The 21361-nt window shown below is 39.3% G+C and overlaps 1 protein-coding gene across 1 annotated transcript in view; it reads right to left on the bottom strand.

Moving 5' to 3' along the window:
• The window catches only part of Col24a1 (collagen type XXIV alpha 1 chain), a 258382-nt gene that overhangs the window by 110216 nt on the left and 126805 nt on the right, over positions 1–21361 (bottom strand). The window contains exons 27-33 of the mRNA XM_038311332.1: positions 10687–10740; positions 7578–7631; positions 6348–6401; positions 4379–4432; positions 463–516; positions 206–250; positions 40–84 (exon numbers count right to left, since the gene is read on the bottom strand). Of these exons, the coding sequence (XP_038167260.1) occupies positions 40–84; positions 206–250; positions 463–516; positions 4379–4432; positions 6348–6401; positions 7578–7631; positions 10687–10740 (360 nt within the window). The remainder of the gene's footprint in view (positions 1–39; positions 85–205; positions 251–462; positions 517–4378; positions 4433–6347; positions 6402–7577; positions 7632–10686; positions 10741–21361) is intronic.

Genomic DNA, 21361 nt, shown 5'->3' with positions numbered 1-21361 from the left:
AAGATTAATGATAATAACGCATCAAAGACAAAAACTTACTGGGTTTCCTTGATCTCCCTTCTCCCCTGGGCTTCCAGTCTTTCCCTACACACGGAGGAAAAATTCTTAGGTCACATAGCTCTTTTTCAAAGTAGCACAAGAAAGAATGTAAAAGGCAGGGAGATAAAAAACATTCATACTTAAGGAGACATGGTTTATTACTCACGGAAAGACCCGGAGACCCTCTTTTGCCTTGATTTCCTTTTTCACCCTAACAGAATATCAACACCAGATGGACTGGTCAGAATTTGAGTCACGGTCTTACACATAGTACCACACAGAAATAAAAGCATCAAGTATGTAGCTCATTATTAAAAAATATGACTGGTGTGCTGTAAAAATTATGCACACCATTATTTAGATATGCAGGTCATAATGTTTTGCCAAATTTAACCGCACATGAAATGAAGAATCGGCAAGTACCTTGGCACCATGTCCACCTTGATCCCCTGGAAGGCCATCTGGTCCTCTGGGTCCCTACAGGTAGAAGAAAATAACCCATTTTCAGTTTGAAATGTTCCTTTTAAAATAATAATCAAGTTCACTATTTAAAGATTTTATGCCATATAGTAGCTTAGATGAGTACAAAACTATCTACAAGAGTTGCTGGGATTTCTATAACCTAAGGTTTGCTCATTTTGTTTATTTTTTATTTCTCAGTATTCCTCTGGGATTTATTCTTAAAATGATGCTAAAGTTTGCTTATAAGTGGCTGGGTTGTTTGCTTTACCCGTCTCCTTGAGTTCCATTATTGTGGAATTGCAATTCTCTCTTTGCATCTTTAGAAAACAAGCATTCGGGACACTGCACTCGCTACTGCCTACTGAACAGAAGTCACTGGAAGCTGGCAGGGGCACAGGACAGGTAGAGAAAGTCCATTCAAGGGCAAATTTTTCCAATATTTACTCAATAATTAACTGCAGAGAAGACGCAGCTGCTCTCCTGTAGCGATAAGTCATGCTTTCTAAAGCATAACTATCTTGAAGTGCTTTGTAGGGGACTTAATTATCTGCCCTCCACACAAACACCTACTGTAGAAAAGAGATAGCTGTGTGGATACATAACCACAGGCTTCTTCATTATGGAACCTGTGGAATCGCACAAAGAATAAGTAACTGAAGGACCAAGAAGAGGAGTCCACAGGGAGGCAGACCTGATACATTTGTCTCAGCAGTGGAGACACCATCTGAAAGAGCAGCATCAGCCTCGTGGGCTTGTGAGAAGGACAGACAGATGGACAGACTGAGGAAGATACTTTAAGGATGGTGAGTCTTAGCTTTTCCAGGCTGGCTTGGTGGATGCAGAGAAGTGTAGAGAGAGCAAGGCAGTTGGTGACGGGTGATTATATAACCTCCCCTGTCAAGTGCTGATAGGAAGAACCTCGTGTTGGGGACCCCATGTCTTCTCCTATGTCCCAGCAAAGTCCAGAACATTATCATCAAAAGCTGTTTGCTACAGCAGGCCTCTCCAGGCTGTATTCCTGGGCTTCCTGTACCTCCAGGCTACTCAAGGGTTTGGAGGGAGCACTCACACCCACAAGGACCTGTGGCTCCACTCTTCCTGTTAAAGTGAAATCATATGCAACTACTCATTTGTATACTGCTTTACAGTAAGATACTCTTATGCAAAAATGATTTACAAGGATTATCATTGTCATTATTATGATCCTGGTGCTGAACTCAGGGTCTCTAGCATAAACAGGCAGTCACTATTGAACTCAGGGCCTCTGGCGTAAACAGGCAGTTCACTATTGAACTAATGCTGCCCCCTGTTTCACACTTACTGTTTCATTTACCAGGAGATGTGTCTGTGATCACAGTGATAAAGAGAATCATGTATAGTGTAAAAAAAAAGTCTAAGCCAGGAGATCGCATTTATAAGGTCATAAAACCAAAGGTTGCCACGTGAGCTCTTGAAAACACTGTTCTCAAGAAGACTGGGGCTCTCTATGCTTCAGGTAAGAGTGAGCTAATGATCTAAAGGCATAGCCTGACAGCAGAGTCAGTTTCCCGCTGGTGGTAGACACATCCCGCTGGCTAATACACACTCCTGATCGGACTCCTAAGACAAAGTAAACTTTAGGGCAAGGCCCCAAAGAATTAGATACACACTGTTATAACAGGCACACAATCCAGCATGATATTAAAAACCCAACAGCTTGAAGTGTCTCATGGGTCTCTCATGGGTATGTTCTGTGTGAAAGCATGCTACAGAAAGAGAATACCCACACTTTCCCCTATGCCATTAGGAATGTCAAAGCTGTCCACGGAGAGCCGCGAGAGGGTTCGTTAAGGCCAGAGTGAGAGTTGAGTACTTCAACTCCATTAAAGAAAAGCACATTTCATATTTGAAATGTAGGTAAGCATATTAAACAGCCAGGCTCATGAGTGATGCATAGGTGTTGGGCCTGCTATTTCATACCATATTAAAATTAAAAGAAGAAACCACAGTCAACTAAAACGTTACCATATATTAATACTTCATTTACTTAGAAAGACTTTTATGAGAATTCTAAACCCATTTTTACGACCTCTGAGATAAATTTTGATAGGCTGAGTGTCCATGAGTGCAGGAAATACTGCATCCGCAGGACAGATGGACTCAACGGATTTATGTGGTCCTGAAGCAGGATGTGGATCTGGTATGACCCCTATTAAATCTTAACTCACATGCCTAACTAATGATGCTGAGGCTGCGCAGTCTTCTTTCCGGCCCTTGCTCTACACAGCTGGAACCAAATGATCCGCTGAACAAGACTAACATTAGCACGGCTCTTAAGGGAAAGGTTTCTGATATAAACTTGTTTTTAAAGTCTATCACATGAGATGTTTTAGCTGTTGCCTAACACTGAACTTTAAAACAAACTACCGAAGGCCACTTTCCCTGAAGGTGACAGGCAGTTCCTTGAAGGGGCCAATTTGCAGAGTGTTTACGACCATATAGATTTCAATTTTCTTGAGAAAGGTTTAAGCTCGTACATATTTCCTTCATAGTTGTCCCTGCAGTCCATCTGTCTTAAGCAGCACGGTCTCAGCAGCTATTTCTTCAGTGCCTGCCTCTCCATGCCTCTGATCTAGAGAGTGCTGAACTAGGGATCTCGTGACGGAAGACTTAGTTCAAGCCCGGGTGAGTAGGTGAGGTCCGCTTTGTTTCTATCACTTCTCCTGTTGGGTAGCTGGACACAGAAGGCAGTGCTGGGCAGATAGCAGGGGTTCATTTTTTATCACTTATCCTTAGAGGTTAACTGTGTATATGAAAGGCAATGCTTTAGGCTGTGCTGACGCCTAGCTAGCTTCCCGTCAGGCCAAGACACCATCATCTAGGACTAGAATAGTGTATGTGTTCGCTTACATCATCTATACAGAAGAAAATATTTTCTGAATTGCATGAAGTGCTTTAGTGATAAATGACTTCTCTGCACTCCACTGTTTTCTTGCTAAACATACCAGCTAGCAGAAGGTTAATATGAGCATAAAGGGTATTTATGTAATAGTTTAGTATATTTATGACTACCTCTTAATGGTTATCTTATTATCTTTGGCAGCTATGTGATAGGCATGGCTATATAATCATCCTACAGGATGTTACAAAAGTTTTCATGATGCTATTATGTTCAGCTTACTTAGATGTTGGCATTGTGGCCTCCTTGATTTATTTTCCTTCCCCTTGGTGGATTTTAGTACTCCATGGTATTTAACAGTTTCTAGACCATAAGCCACAAATTTGGCAAGTCCACTGTGGTCTGAAACCTGAGGGGTAGTTTACATAGAATCCTCTGGGCTACTAGTTAAGTGTTATATAAACTGTAAGAAATCAGCAAAGCTTGGGTAGATGTATGGTAGGTTATGGTGGGTTGTCAGCAGGCAGACTCTCCTAGGAATGGTCTTACCAATGGTATTTGTATGGCCATTCAGGAACAGTACAAATCTCCGTATAAACAGGATGAGCAAATAAATATTATGATCACTCTGTATGAGCTCAGAATACAGGTATCTAAGAGTGGGGTTTCCCTTCAGGGTCCTGTCACACAAAGTAATGACAGGTGTGCTAGAGGAATTGATTCCTTTAGCTTTTGGGGTGGCATCTGAGGGTGGGCCTGAGATCTTGAGCCAGACACCTTTCCTACTTAGCTCAATAGACTGGATCAATAGTGTGCCTGTGTGTGGGGGAGGTGTGTTAATATATACATTAGTTACTATAGGTAGTCCACCTAATAGCATAAAAACAGCAAAAAACCTAACAAATGTTAGCATGGTTTTAGGAGGTGTAGAGCTGGCTTTGTCAAGCACATCAATATGAGAGGATTCTCTTGAGGTTACCATACTTTTGTGGTACTTACCCTTTGTCCTTTAGGACCCGGGCTCCCAGGTGCTCCTCTTGCCCCAACAAGACCCTACACATTGAAGATGAAAAATCTCAGACAACAAACTCACAGCACCTTCACCAGAGCCGTAGTCATACCTTTCTTATGTGATGCATTTCTAATGATGGATTTTAAAAATGATATTCATTAGGCTCCCTACAAATAAAATTTAAATAATAAATACCATGTGTCCCCCCTAATGTTCTGCTTTTAAATATCTCACTTTTTGGAAAAATGTCAATTCTGTGTGAAATGTATTGGAAGGGTTTAATATTCATTGGACAAATAGTGCCCAGGAGGAATGCACGTGAGCAACAGAGGAAGGAGATGTCCCCTTAGCCAGTCAACCCAGCCTGCTATGTATGGTCCACCAAAGAGACAACGGCTATTATTGTTAAAATTTCTTTGTTGTTATTAAAGATATTGATTAGAACCCATGTGTAAAATTTGCATATTTTCGTAGCCCATGAAAAATGTCATGATTTTAAATTAGTATCTCAAAAGTAGTTTATAATGGATGTTAAGTTGCCATATTAAAGTCAAATTTAATGTTATATTAAGTCTCATATAAAGATTTATTAGAAAATAGCACAAATATAAATATGTAGAAGGCAATTCTTGACAATGCGATCATTTAGCCAAACAAAAATAGTATGTTCCCCATGTGCTCTTCATAGCTGCGGGCTTTTGATCTGGTTTACAATACCAGACATGAAATCCCTCCTGTGCAGCAGGCCTCAGCTGTTCTCGCAAAGCAGTTGGTTCCCCTGTAACCACCATACCACGATTGCACCAGTGGGTACCGTTTGCCTGCTAGCATGCAAAGTTCATAGCTGGTCAAGACTTTCGATTCTTTTCTCCACCAGCAATCCACACAGCACCTTCTAACATAACACTATGAAAGTTAGCCAGCAGGGACTTTTCTGGTCCATTTGAGATTGATTGGTCTATGTCTTATAGCCCGAAGGCATGGTGTCTTCAATTCTCTGGTCTTTCCTTGTTGTCATGGTGAGTAACAAGAGCAATGGCGACACCCTGAATTGTTCTGGGTGTCTTTGGGGCCTCCCTGACCAAACACACATAGAAAGACATCCTGCTCCTGGCACTGAGATTTTCATTTAACAACCCATGTTTTCTGTTTCATTATGAACTTTAGGTAGATAAAAATGGATTAAATTTCAGGATCTGAAGTTTACTCATTCTTTTATATGAATGAAGACATTGACAACCATGTTCTAGCCTTTCTTGTTTTAGAAGTCAATATGTCTATGAACATACAGAAAACCAGATTGCTTTATAGAATGGAAGTATCATGAAATAGTATAAATGATTTTTGTAAAGGAACTTCCATCCTGACACCACTGAGGCTGAACTTCTTCAGACTCATGCTAACACTGTCAAACCGTGACAAGCGAATGTTTTCTCTTTCAGGGCAAGATTTAATTACCTTTTTGAAAACAACAGATGGAATATATTTAAATCCCAAGTTTTACTTACCAAAGGCGCATTTCCTACGAATTTCAACTGTTTGTTTGCGAATATTTGCATTTTTTAAAAAAATGTTAAAAAAACATATGCTTGTGTTTTGTTAATTCCTCAGATCTCAGCTGTATTTTGGTTATTGATTCTATTTTCTTACAAAAGGAAGATTTTATATATATATATATATATATATATATATATATATATATATATGTCTCTCTATATATATGTACATTAGTTTAGGTTAGAGACCGAAATTGGTTACTATACATAGCAGGGGTAAGGAAATTCAAGATACCAAGGAATATTTCAGAATGCTCATATAGTTTGGGTGACAAGCATCTCAATTACCTTATACATGACTGATATTACAAGAGACCCCAAAGAGAGCACAGTAAAAGCAACAGATTTAAATTAAAGTAGACATTCAAGAAAGGATCACAGAGTTTGTTCTATTACTTACAGGTAATCCCAGTGGGCCCATGGGTCCTGGAGCCCCGGGAGGACCTGGGTAGCCCTATGATTTAAATGAAATATAAAAGACATAAAATCAATTATTTTCCTTTAAGAAAAAAATTAGCAAACTAAAAATGGTAAACAATAGCTAAAACAATAGCTTGATAAGATCATTCTTTCCTACCCACAATGAAGCCCAGGAAATAGTCTACAATAGGACCACAAAAATTAATGGTGTTTTTACATGGAATTTGCGCATCCATTGTTAGGTCCTTGCTTGGAAAAGAAGGTCACTAGGTGGCACTGCATGTTGCAACACCAGGAAGACATCTTTACTTCCTCTTTCTGTGGGCGATGGTATCTTAGACGTGGCTATGCTCTGCAATGCATATTACGAATTACAGATTTGTAAGAGCATTCCACAGCCAAGGAAGATGGATGCAATTAGTCCCTTAACTTTTAGAAAGAATGCATGGATTATGGTACTAATGCTAAACTGGAAGGTGGCTTAGGAGGTAAAGATTCTTGAACTTGGTTGACTTAATACAGATGCTAGGTTTACTACCTGTCCCGATTACAAAAAGCTAAAAATAATCTCGTGGTGCTTTTCTGATGGCGCAGAAATTAAAAATAAAGAGCGAGAGGCGGAGTGAATTTGTAGATCATGTTACATGCCACCAGATATATATTTTCTGAAAGGGGAAATCCTAAAATAGATAATAGTCATCCTTTTAACTTCATATAATACTTTAAGGCTATTTAATAAACTACAAATACAACCTAGATATAAAACTTACCGGTTGTCATTATCTTGACATTATATAAGAAAATAAGATTAAATTTTTGGTGCTTAAGCTGTAAAGTACTAAAGAACCCAACCTCATAGCCAAAGGTTGTGGAAGAGAGATTGAGGACATGTGCAAAAGGAACTTTATTTGCACAAGAACATGCAGAAAATTAGTTGAATGTTCTCTTTAATCCAGTATGGCTAATTATAGTCATTTAATTATTCTCCCACAACGATAGAATAAGTTTACTAAATAATTAACTAAATAATTTTATTTTTATGCTTTTTCATAGATTTGATACCATAGAACATCATTCCAGGATACAAAACAGTTGAAAAGAAAAGTTCAATGGAAATTTATTACCAAATAGCATTTTCAGTTGATCTGGTCAAGGTGGGTCCCTAACATAGGTTGTTGGAGACAAAGGTTTTCCATCCTTGAACTCTTACCATGACACCCTTTTCCCCCTGAGGACCAACTGGGCCTGGACTTCCACGTTCTCCCTTTTAAAACAATAAAGAAATAAAAGCAGCATTGAGTTATGTCAATGACTGATCTGAGGTTACAAACAGAAGCCACCAGAGCCATAACTTATATGCATACCTCATCTTCATTATTAATATCTTTGAAACTTACAAAGTGTGCATTTTTAAATTCATAGCTACAAACCTTCTAATACAATAGTTCTCTTGTTTGCAATCTTATTAAAATGAAGATAGAAAATATGGATAAGGAAGCTCTTGTAAGAAGCATGTAGCTTGCTAAAGTTTTACAAATGAGAATTCTTTTGACTCTTATACATTACAAAGCACGAAATTCCTGAAAACATCAGGCATACTGAAAAAATGAGCTTCATCTATAGAACAATTGGTGAAATTATTTCCCTGGTCTGTGGATCTCAGTGCAGAGCTGCAGATCTCATTCTGGAGGATCGTGGGAATCAAGCTTTCACTAGAAAATTAAGACTAAATGTAGTTACATTAAAATTCCTTGCATTCTCAAAATCTTTACTCACTGACTAATAACAATATCAGAATGAAAACAATGACAGTTCAAGTTGAATTATTTTTATATGTTGTTATATCACTAATAAAATCATTAAGCATATGTTAAGAACTTATATTACATGACAGGAGATATATTTATAAAGATAAACTTGTGTTCTCCTCTCAAATAACTACAGATTTATTGTTAGCAGAGATAAAATAGAGGAACACTGAACTGTAAAATGTATATAATTCTCACTCAGAAAGGATTAGAGAGGTGAAGAGGGTTTCCTAAGAGGAGGGGAAATTATTTAACGGAGCCTAGGTGTTTGTCTGTGAACAAAAGCCTGGGATGGGAGAGACTATGTTAGACGAGGTGCATGAGCGTGAGACTGAACACAGGGACAGATGCTTAGTAAATGAGTTTGAGGAAAGAGAACAGTAATTTGGAAGCTTAGTTTTCTGATTCAAAATTGGAAGAATTATGGATTAGTTTTTCTGATCATACTTCTGAACTGCCCACTTTGTGTTTGCTTTTCAGATTACATCTTTACAGCCAGAAGGGTACCCTACCATTTACAAATTAGAAACAAATACATAATTAGTTATATTTAAACATCTTTAGGAGACTCATTAGAGGTAATGTGTTATATTTTTGAATACATTTTCCTTTTACCAGCATATGTTCATTGTACAAAGTAATCATTTTTATTACTACATTTCCAAATGCACGTAGCATACCATGGCCACATGCTCCCACTTTCTTACTGTTTCTTGTGTTTCCTTCCCCTTTTCCTCCTACATCCCTGGTAGTCTCCCTTCTACTCCTACTAAATTCCACACTTGAGAGAAACCATGCTTTGGTTAGCCTTTCAAGCCTGGCTTATTTCTGTTAACACGATGATCTCCATTTCCAGTCACTACTTGCAAATGCTATAATTTCGTATTTGAGATTCTAAATGTCTCTTGGATATACACATCTTTCCCTATATTCGGAATAATTTTTTTTGCACAGTTCGAGCAAGGAGATTTCTTGTGCCCATAGTGCATAGTTCAGCTCTTTATCTACATTGAGAATCTTTGTTTTCACCTCATGACCGTGTCCCAAAGCTCTTGAAAGCCATGGTCATTCACAGTCATGACTGCTTTTCTTTCCTTTGCTGCCTGAATGCAATCATTCCTTATTCATACTTTCAATCTGTGGAACTTTTTCCCCTGCTTACTCTAATTTAATGGTTGTGCTTTCCATAGCTTAAAATTTTGCTTTACGGTACCCTTTATTACCAAAGTTCCTGTATTCCCCCCAAATCAATTTATCTACTACATTTCTCATCCTTACTACTAAATCTCTACTCTAAATCTTGAATTGACTGTCTTCCCCCATTGTCTGTTTGTTTGACTCCACTTTGAGGTCACTGGTCACTCTTGAAAGTAAACAACTTTTGAAAGCTTTGCGCAGCATTTCAACCACTACATTATTTTTGGATTCAGTTATTGAGGAGCTGTTAACGTTTGTGGGAGTCATATTGCCTTGTCTTTCCATCTTTCTTGTGTTTCTATGTAAATATTTTTGCCTTTTTTGGGATATCCCTTCTGGTATTATGTTAAAGTCTTCTTAGTGGGTAACTTTATCTTGAGCCCTCACCCTCCACCACTACTCAGAGGAGAGGAAGTAGATGGCAACAGAACAGTACAAAAACAAACCAGATATTTAAGTGCAGCAGAAAAACTAACTAGAAATGTCGACTATATTTCCTGAAGGAGAGAAGAGAAAGGAGCTAAGATACTCACAGGCTAAGATGAGAATTGAAAAGCTATTCAAGTTAACATTATTAATGATTAAGTAATAAAATGAAGGTGGGCAGTGAGTGAAAAGATTAAGCGACAATGGAAAGAGAGAAAATGTATGTGTTGACCGCAGAAGAAAAGATACTAAGGGTAAGTAAACACAATAAGAGAAGCACAGGGCAAAATCAAATACTCAGAGAGAAAACAAAACCAATCAGTAGTTCCTCCTTGCTGAGGAGCAGGGAATGAAGACGCTCTGCTCTTCTCCTTCTGCAGTTTACTTGGTATTGGGAAGGGGGGTTAGGCCTTTTGAGTAGTGTTCTTTCTGCAGCAGATAAGTTATAGCAGCTCAGACAAGGCTATTTGTCGGCTGACCCCATCGGGCTTTTTACTGGGTTGTGTAGCTGCTGTGACCACTATTAGGCTGAAGTATTGCCAGCGCACAGGACCAGCAATACAGGAAAGCAGGACCCTCCTTCAGCTGCTGCTGCCATTTGAGCCTGTGGGCACCTGGCTGGCTGGTCCCTGGTGCCAGAGGCACTCTATTCGTGCAGTCACAAGTATGGGAAATGTCCAAGCAGCTTCTGTGTGTTCACCAAGGGTCTCTGAGACTCTGATGTTCTGCTGTAGGTGTGTGGACACACAGAAAAGTGCTTAGTGTCTCTAACTCTCCATCCTCTAGTTCCCCTACCAGGACAGTGAGTGCGTTCTAATCAGTTTACATAAAATAAGGTTGAAGTTAGCTGGGAGTTCTTAATACAAAATAAAATAACAAAGGAATTACCTTTTCACCCATGCTTCCAGTTATTCCTACTTCTCCGGGTAAACCAACAGGTCCCTTGTTAAAAAAAAATAACAGAAAGTATGTATACATTACATAACTCTTGTAGCATGCTGGCTTTAAATCCCTTATAATTACTGTTTCTATCTACTTCATCCTAATTTTTCTGGGGGTGGGGAGGGGAATTCTTTGTAGAATTGGTTCATAGCCTAGGATTTCACATTAGAATTAATTGATTCAGTCAGTCAAAAATATCTAAATGAAAACTTAATGCAAAACAGACACCTTGTTGGGAGACAAGGCAGCCTCTGTGCTTATGACCTAATAATAATCAACAGGATGTTATAACTATATTTGAGTTTTCATATCTACTTGTTGTAGATATGTTACCATGAAATCATTTTTGTGATTACCTTCTTTGAAAGGAACTCATGCTCATTTATTTTTTCAGTTATACAAGGATTTGCTGTCTGTTCTGAGTGGCACTGGTTGCTGACGTAAGACAGATCCAGGCCCTGTCTTGCTGTTATAGTTAGCTTCAGCTATCAGTTTGACACAATCCACAGTCACTTGGGCAGAGGGAACTCAGTTGAGGAATTACCTCCATATGCTTGGCCTCCAGGGCATTTTCTTAATTGTTAATTGATGTGGTAGGAGGGGTAGGACTGGGTTGTATAAGAGAGTTAGCTGAGCAAGCCTGAAAAACCAAGCCAGCAAGCGGCGTTCCTCCATGACTACTGCTCCAAGCTCCTGCCCTGGCTTCCTTTGATGATGGGACTAAAAGCTGCATATTAAATAAGCTCTCTCCTTTCAGGTTGCTTTTGGTCATGGTGTTTAATACAGTAACAGAAATTAAACTAGGAACACTTGATAAATCAAGACATCTTGTAACATGGAAGGAAAACCATTAACAGCTATAAGTTATGACATAGCTCATAAAGGAAATAATTACAATGCCACAGAACGAAAGAGAAGGCATTTTAGCAGGGAGAGTCTGGGAAGGGATGAAGCCAGACATTTAATCTGTAGCTTGAGTAGGAAGAGATCAGCCAGCAAAGTGATGAAGGGAGCAGGGATTCCAGGCTGGGTGAGGAGTACAGTCGTAGGGACAAATGACAGAAGGCCATCAGCACGACTTGGGCTCTCTGTGTGCCTGTATTGTGTATACTTATTATTCCTTCTTCAATCGATATAGATATCAAAAGAAAAACACAGAGTAAGCGTTTGAGCAGGAACACATCCCTGTTCTTTCGTCAACTGCAAAGAATTAGCAACTTTCTACCTTTAAGGACACATGAAATTTTTCAATAGCTACCATGTATAGAACCTGCCTAGATAGCATTTTATATAATATATATTTACAAATGCAAAGCAGTGAAGCGTGACCAGTGTGTGACTGGGCTGAAACTAGCTTAGTATGCTTAGTATGATTTTATCCATCCACTCAGCCCATAGTCAGATCTGTTTCATATCTAACGGGTTGGCTGTCACATGATCCTGGATACAGCAACATGTATTAGGCGCATTGTGTGTGAGCGTGACTTCATCATCACAACCACTGACTTTGGTAGTGTTAATTGGAGTCTCCTGTGACAGATGCAGCAGATGAGTTAAGCAGAGGAGAGGAAACTGTATGTGTAAGCTTAGGCTACCATCGAGTGCTTGGAATCTTACTATTCCAGTAGGCTTGGATTGTGTTTTATTTGAAAACTTGATTTTTACATTCTTAACAATGCACTTTTTTTCATATTTTGTATTTGGATCTTTAACATATCTGGAGTCTTATTGTTACAAGACTTAGGATGAGGCAGGGATTGTGCTCTGTCCATGTAGTGACTCAGTCCTCACACAACTTATATATACATGTGTATACATGTATACACATATACATGAATAGTATATACACACATATATACTATATACACACATATACTTATATACACATTATATACACATATATACTTATATATATAATGTATATATGTATGCTACATATATAAATATATATATAATGCTGCTGTCCTCTATTGATTTGTGGTACCATTCTTAGGCATAGCTTATTTCTCATATTTCTATTGTATTCCAGCACTAATTTTTCTGTTTTTCCCTTTACAAATTTCTCTCACTTGTCTTTTTATTTCAAATGCTTCTATATCTGTGTTTAACTGTCCTTATCAAAATAAGTAAGCCAAGAGAGGTTTGAGTTACTCCTAACAGCTGAGACACTCAGGCTTTAAATCCATTTGGTCTTTCAGTCTATATTAACATTTAATATGAAACGACCCACACATTTGGCAATAGTGGATGAATCCATTTTTATTTGAAACCCATCACATTTTCATTAAATTTAACATGCTATCGATGCACCTATATTTTTATATTTCTTTTTTTTTTTTTTTTTTTGGTTTTTCGAGACAGGGTTTCTCTGTAGCTTTGGAGCCTGTCCTGGAACTAGCTCTTGTAGACCAGGCTGGTCTCGAACTCACAGAGATCCGCCTGCCTCTGCCTCCCGAGTGCTGGGATTAAAGGCGTGCGCCACCACCGCCCGGCCTATATTTTTATATTTCTAACAAGAAAAAAATCCAATAAGCAAGTGCAATTCGTCAGTGATTTTAAGAAATATTCCATTTTCAAATGTTATTATGAGAAAAAAGGCATGCTAAGTTATGTTATTCAAAATGTTCACTGATTATTTTTGTAGAGCAATTACACATCCCTGTGCTATTTCTGTTAGTCTTACCACACTTCTCATCATGGGAAGAAAATTACTGTCCATCCCGCTAATATGAGGCTTCTTTATGTAGCTTATTTAGAACAAAGAGAAGAGGTGCGGACATGACATTTGTCAAACTGCTTTTTAGAGGTCACAAACTAGCCATGATCCAAAGAGGCTCTTTGTGAGCCTGAGCCCTAGGATCCAGATGGCTTGGAACAGACACAGGCAGTTCCCAGAGGTTAGGGAGCAAGTGAGAAAGAAATCTTTGCTATTGCTCACCATTGATATTTTGAAGCTGTGTTTCATCGCAGAGTAATTTAGTTACTCTGACTGAGGCAGGGTACAAAGTCAGTAAGATATGGTGCTTGTTTACATGAGAAACCGTTAGATTTCCTCACTCCTTTCTATCCCATGTAACAACAGTCCCAAGGGAGTGGGCAACTACTTCAGTTAAAAAGCTCAACTTTCTTAATCACCTTAGACACATAAGTAACAAAAACTCTTCATCATCTTATAATAGTCAATTTTGTCTTTATTTTGATCCAGTGGCTAATATTTTCCCAAAGATACAATGAATTAAATTATGCATTGACATAAGGTTGGAAAACTTGAATCTAGCTCAGATTGTTTATGCAAAAAAAAAGGTCTTTCAGAAATGGTCGTAATTACCAGAACAATGCAGCATACACACCACTAACAAGGCACCCACTATCCACAGTAATAGTAAAATGAACAAGAAGAGGATCTGAATAAAGAGTATTTGGAGGTGAGAAGAGAAAACAAAATAGTTGTCTTGGAGGAGAGCAGGAATGTACAAAGAAAGCCAAGGAACAAAGGTTCAAGGGAAGAAAAGCATCATTGTTAAGGAAGAACTTTGAGGGAGTGATGGAATTTGACATTGTAGGGTCAATGGTGACGTCTAAGGACATCTTTGGAAGCTTCTGCATGTTTGGATGTGACTGCTGAAGGGTTAACATTGTCCATGTGAAGGAAGCATGGAAAACAGCTTGTGTAGTCAACTCTCTTGAGAAGTTTGGCAGCCGAAAGGAGACAGAATTACTATTGGAGTCCATAGCTTGTAAAATTATTCTATTGAGAACAGGATTTCTGCTCTGCCAGACAGCTAAGAGAAAGTTCATCTACAACAGAGGTACACTGCTGAGAAGAAAACCATTATACTTAAGACATATTTCCCCAAAGCTTCACAGAATGATTTAAAAACAAAAAACCTGATATGGGAGCCTAACCCACCGTAAGTGGGTGGGACCAATACATCTGTAATTGTAAGGCAATGCTGGCGGGCTTAATCTCCCCCTATGGGCTATCTCCTCGCCAGCTCCCCATCTTTAAACAGCCTCCCTGCACTGGAAATTCTTTGCAAGCTATAGAACTTGCACTCACACTGGGAGATGTGTATCAGCCAATGACTCCTATATGGTTCTCTTCATCATCATCATCTTCATTATCACTATTATTATTGCAAACACTTTCCAAAAGCAAAAGTCACAGTGTCTCTGACTTGTTTTATTATTCATCCCAGAAACCGGCATCCCATACAAGTGCGATCTAGGACAAGATACAACTCAGAACCAGGAACAAATGTATTTTCAGTTTTCAAGTGCTCAAAGGCTAACTGGGTATAAATGGGCATAGCTGTAATTCATTGCAATTGATTACCCATGGATTCCAGAATAGAAAATGAAACTATCCTGACTTTGTTTCTTTCTATTTATTCTTTTTCATCAAAAAAAAAAAAAAAAAAAGGTCTGGGAAAAATGTCCACAAGTAGAATGATGAAACTGGATTCCTATCTCACATTCTGTATAAGATTCATCTCCAAATGAATTAAAGGAAGGCCTCCATAAGACCTGAAATTTGGAAACAGTGACAGGAAAAAGTAGGGGAAGTCATTCGGGGAACTGACATGGCCAAAGACCTTCTGAAGAGGATCTTGCTGCTCAGGAGGTAATGTCAGCAGCTGACAGCTAGGGATTCATGGTACTAGAATGTCTCTGCACAGCAAAGAAAATGGCTAAATCAGTGGACAGTTAGCGTACAGAAAGAGAAAACATGTAGGAAGGACGCTCTCCACCTTCACAGCTTTCATATTGTTGGCTTAGCTATCACATCACATAATCTCCTTAAAGTAAATGACTTAAAATAAGAAACCTTTACTTTACCACCCTTTCCTTCCTTCCTTCCTTTCTTCCTTCCTTCCTTCCTTCCTTCCTTCCTTCCTTCCTTCCTTCCTCCCTCCCTCCCTCCACTCTTTCTTTCTTTCTTTCTTTCTTTCTTTCTTTCTTTCTTTCTTTCTTTCTTTCTTCTTGAGAATTCCAATCAAAAGTTTTATTTGAAAGAAAGAAGAAAAGGTGTGTTCTGAATGACAGGAAGCAGAGGTCCCCCTCAGGCTTCCAAAGTCAAATGTACAAACTATTCTTCTCTTTCTCTCTGGACAGTGGCAATTAGGACCTGACCCCAACCTGGGGCCACCACCCCATGCTGACTCTGCATATCCTGAGAACCCTAAATTCCACAAGTCACTATCTCCTTCCCAAATGGCTGTGCCCTTTAAGACAACTCTCTTGAAGGAAAGAGAAAAAAAAGGCAGAATTTTTTGGAAGCATTCTCCCTGGAGGCCTGACTAGGGCTGGCTCCTGGAATTTGTTTAGCTTGGCACTTTGGCTAAGCACGGTTTCTTGTACCCCTGTTTCTGTAGGTCAGAAACTACGGGGTAGCTATGGATTGTATCAACAGATACAGCTCAGAGCGCTGATACAACTGCAGTCATATGAGAGGAATGAATTTATGCCTCTTATAACCTAGTCACACACTGTCATGCCAACACAACCACATCACATGCATTAACAGTGTGTAAGTCCACCTTACAGTCATTCTCTCTCTCTCTCTCTCTCTCTCTCTCTCTCTCTCCCTCCCTCCCTCTCCCTCTCCCTCTCCCTCTCTCTCTCCCTCTCTCCCTCCCTCCCTCCTGCCTCCCCCCTCTCTCCCCTTTTCCCCCTCTCATACATGCCCATGTGCCTACATGCACAGAAGCCAAGGAAATGGTCTGTCTCTATTCATCTCTGCCTCATTCCTTTAAGACAGATTCTCTCTCTAAGGCTAGGCTGGCCGGCCTGTGAGCTCCCAGAATTCCTGTCTCTGCTCTGCAACATTGGGGTCACAGGCATGCACAGCCATGCTCAGATTTTTATTTTCACCTGGGTGAGGGACATTTGAACTCAGGTCCTTCTGCTTTCACAGTAAGTACTCCTCCCCACCGAGCCACCTCCCCTGCCTCAAGGACATTCTCCATTCCCAGAGAAGAAAATTAAAGGCCTCTTCTCTGAGGAAAAAATAGCAAAGGTTCATAATACATTTTTAATCAGTCATAATGACTAAATTCTATTGTTGGTTAGCTTTGATATTATATTAAACTTACTTTAATTCTTACTAATTATTTACTTCCTGTAGTCTTTTTTTTAGTTGAGCACACCTATAGGAACCTCTAAATTATTGCCTAGTGATGCCTACTTTTCTCTAGATAAGATGTGTAAGAGTTCAGTATCGATTATGTTTAGAGTCATATACTAAACAATTTAGAGTTAATGAACACCAGGGTAAAGCAGATAACAAAAACTGGCCAGAGATAAAATGATATGGAATTCCAGCAAAACCGGGAGTCACAATACATAACGTTGGCTTCGCTTTGACGTTTTCCCTGGGACACAGCTGTACCTACTTACTTATCAACCCTCCCTGCGGCTTTTTCACGATGTAAGTAGAATCTAGTGCAAAACAGACCATATGGTTCACATGGCTCAAATCCATTCCGCTGTGTATTTACTGGAATGCAAAACAGTTGTGGAAGCCAGTTTCCTCACGTTTAGGAAATACCAACAACATATGCCTATTGGCAAAGAATGCCCATCAATGATTTGGTAAGCGCTGCTCCTCATCTAACATACAGCAAGGAACAGGGCAGCATCTTCAGCTAGAACAGGCTCTGCTTGGGAGCTAAAAAAGCCATGTAATAATTGAAACCATTCCATTTTTTGCAAAGCAGGGTATGTAATGGTCTATTTAAAGATTTTGTTAACTGAAGCCAAAATGCAAAAGGCCAAAAAGCCTGATGTGGAATAAATCAACTTTTAGAATCAAGAAGAAATATTATTTTTCCTCCTAAAGTCAGTAAAACTTAAAAATGTTCTATTCCTATTTTTCTTTTTAGTAACCACATCCTACTGATTCACTTGAAGCGTAATATAACATTGAAGCGTAATTATAACACCTGGTTGAATGAGGTGCTGTGCAAGTCTCTATACTTAGCAATTATCTTCAAAAAACTACGTTGTCTTAGAGAATGGCTCAGATGCCTCATGGGAGCTCAGATCTTCAACATGTAAAGGACTGTGTAACAGGATGAAGGATCGCAGACCTCAGAGCTTTTAAAATTTATGCCAAAATACATTTTACAGAGCAAATTCCCTAGACTTTTGCTCTGTTACTTCTTAGATACCTATTAGCTATAATATTTGTATCAGTGTTTTAATTTCCCTTTCAAAACCACACCCTGGAACTGAGCGGTGGTGGCGCACGCCTTTAATCCCAGCACTCTGGAGGCAGAGGCAGGCGGATCTCTGTGAGTTCGAGGCCAGCCTGGTCTACAAGAGCTAGTTCCAGGATAGGCTCTAAAAAAGCTGCAGAGAAACCCTGTCTCGAAAAACCAAAAAAAAAAAAAAAAAAAAAAGGAAAAAAACCACACCCTGATAATAGTAAACTATAGAACTTAAGAAAATCACTGAATTTGATTCCTTTTTACCTTGAAAATGGTAACTTTGAATAGCAACCTAGTGTGGACTTTGGGTGACCAGAGAAACAAAAGTTCAGTCACACATGAAAAATAAATCCATTTCCAAGCACTACATGGGGACGCGTGTTCTCACAGAGCTATTTCTCTGCACCTTTCATGCCTTTGTCCTAGGAGGCGGCCATATAATCTGTTGTCAGTTTAGACAGAATGGAAGAGCGTGGATAAGAAAAGAACATGTCATCTAGCTGAGTATCAAAGCAACATTCCTATTTTCCTTTTCTTTTTTTGTGTATGTGTGTATAAGAAGGCTCTTAGGCCCATGCGCATGGAGAGGCCAGAGGTTGAGGTTTGGTGTCTTCCCTTCTCTGTCCCCACCTTTATTTGAAACAGGGTCTCTGAGAGTGGTCATCAATGGGCTAAACTGGCTGGTCAACAAGCTTGGGGGAACTACCTGTTTCCTCCCTAGCCAAGTCAAGGCTAAAGACAGGCATTGCTATAGCTGGTGTTTTTCATACGACTGCTAGAGATTCAAACACATGATAAATCCTTGTAGAGCAAGCACTTTACCAACTATGCCATCTCCGCAGTCTGAGAGTTCCTTATTTATTTATCTACTTTTATGTGTTTTGCCTGAATATATATCTATGCACTGTATACATTCACTGTTCCTGCAGAGGTCAGAAGAGGGTGTCAGACACCCTGGTACTGTGAGTGATAGAGTTGTTTGCCACCATGTCTATATAGGGAATCAATTCTGGTCCTTTGGAAGAACAGCCAGTGCTATTAACTGCTGAGTCATCTCTCCAGCCACAAAATTCCTTTTAAGAATATGATGAGTATGAAACACCACTGAAGGATTCTGGGAAGAATCTTCAGTGTACAGATGAAAATAGGGGCCAGGAAATCCCTGAGCATCAGAAAAAGCGGTAACTAAGACACAGCACGTAGAAGAGTTCCCCTAGAGAGTGCATGTGGATGGAGGAAAAGACAAGGACAACTTGCACTTTTTAATTAGAGAAAGAAGGGAACAGTTCTGCATTGCTGGTGGGAATGCAAGCTGGTACAGCCCCTTTGGATGTCAGTGTGGCTATGTCTCAGAAAATTAGGAAACAACCTTCCTCAAGACCCAGTAACCCACTTTTGGGTATATATCCAAAGGATGCTCAATTGTGCCACAAAGACATGTGCTCAACTATGTTCATAGCAGCATTGTTTGTCATAGCCAGAACCTGAAAACAACCTAAATGCCCCCTAGACAGAAGAATGGATAAGAAAAATGTGGTACATCTACACAATGGAGTACTACACAGCAGAAAAAAAATAATGACAGCTTGAATTTTTGCAGGCAAACGGATGGAGCTAGAAAACATCATTTTGAGTGAAGTAACCCAGACCCAGAAAGACAATTATCACACATACTCACTCATAAGAGGTTTAAAAACATAAATCAAAGAAAACCAGCCTACAAATCACAATCCCAGAGAACCTAGCCAACAATGAGGACCCTAAGAGAGACATACATGGATGTAATCTACATGGGAAGTAGAAAAAGATAAGATCTCCTGAGTAAATTGGGAGCATGGGGGCCTTGGGAGACAATTGAAGGGGAGGAGAGAGGTAGGGAGGGGAGCAAAGAAAAAATGTAGAGCTTAATAAAAATAAAAAAGGAAGAAAGTGACCTGACAAAGGGAGAATATTGTCTATTCTTGTTTTCAACAGTTTTCCCTCAGATCTCTGATTTTAGGGTAATTTTAAGGTGTATACCTGAAATATTTCTGGTTGTTTAATTATCAGTTTCCAAATAGTCAGGCTTTTGAGAAATCATTCATATTTTCAAATGAAATCTCTAAGACATTACAACTTGGAGCAAACAACTTTCTTTTGTTTAACTAGATTCATAACATACTGGTATACTGAGAGGTGGGACATAGGTGGAGGAAGGCCACCGAGGAAGTCTTGGATGTATCTTGTGCTGTCCTCTTCCTAGACCCCTTCTCTGCTTGTTGTCTACCAAGACATCAAGAACATCCCAGAACATGTCGCCATTACCACAGTGCTTGGCACAGATAATGGGTTCAGCCTTCTTAAACTGTGAGCCAAAAAAAAAAAAAAAAAAAAAAAGAATTCTCTCTATTAAATGTTTCTTTTGGTATTTGGCCAAGGTGACACAAGAATCTGGCTAGTATGTTTGCTTAATCCACCACCACTTAAGAAGACATGACTTTAAGTTTATCAGTCCAAATATTCTAGAAAGCAGAAAGAACACTCCGTCTCTTATGTCTACTATACTTCCTAGAGTACAGAGATAAATCTATTTTGACTAAATCAATAATTCCTAGAATACAGAAGATAATCAATGCACTTTGACTAAATCAGTGAGCAAATTAAACAAGCAGAAGTGATGGGCACAGATGCAAACCACCACATCCTTCTATAAGAAATGACGCATTGCTCCTTTAGCCAGCACCTTCCAGGTGAGGCCTCAGCAGACAGACAGACATCCAAGCCTGCTGAAATTATAAGTAGAAAAGTCTGGCCATTTGAGCTCAATGTGTAACCACCTTGATGGGTCATATATTACCCAGAGCTCACCAAAGAGATGGTTGGGCAATTTTCTCTTTTGATGGGAAGGCGGAGAAAACTATGTCAAAGTTCTTGATTTTTCTAAATCGCACTGAACAAACTCAAGAGAAACTTAAACTTCAAACTGAGACAAATTTGATGTGCTGAGGCCAGGAACCTGGTTCAGGGAAAACTAGACTCTGACCTTGAGATGCGGACATCTAGACAGAGGTCCTTGAAGAACTCGAACCATTAGACCCTAACTATTCTAGTTTGTAGAAGTGGCCTGTCCTTTCTCATTGCAAGTTAGCACTGTCCCCCAGCATGCACCCCCTTTAAGAGCACAGTACCCTGATTGAGATTTTAATATCTCTCTCTAATTACTAGATGACAACACTAGGAATTTGGCATTTCTGTCACATGACATGAATAAAATTAATTATGGGGAAAATTAATTTGTTATCTGGGTAAGTTTTTTCTCATTTCTATGACCAAATACATGACAGGAAGCAACAAAAGGGGCAGAGGATTTATCTTTGCCTCATGCTTGAAGATACAGTTCACCTTGGAGGAAAAGGCATGACAGTATCTAG

The sequence above is a fragment of the Arvicola amphibius genome, chromosome 14, assembly GCF_903992535.2.
Source record: "Arvicola amphibius chromosome 14, mArvAmp1.2, whole genome shotgun sequence".
NCBI lineage: Eukaryota > Metazoa > Chordata > Mammalia > Rodentia > Cricetidae > Arvicola > Arvicola amphibius.
Note: the sequence above shows the minus strand (reverse complement) of the source record. Positions and strands in the feature narration are given on the sequence as shown.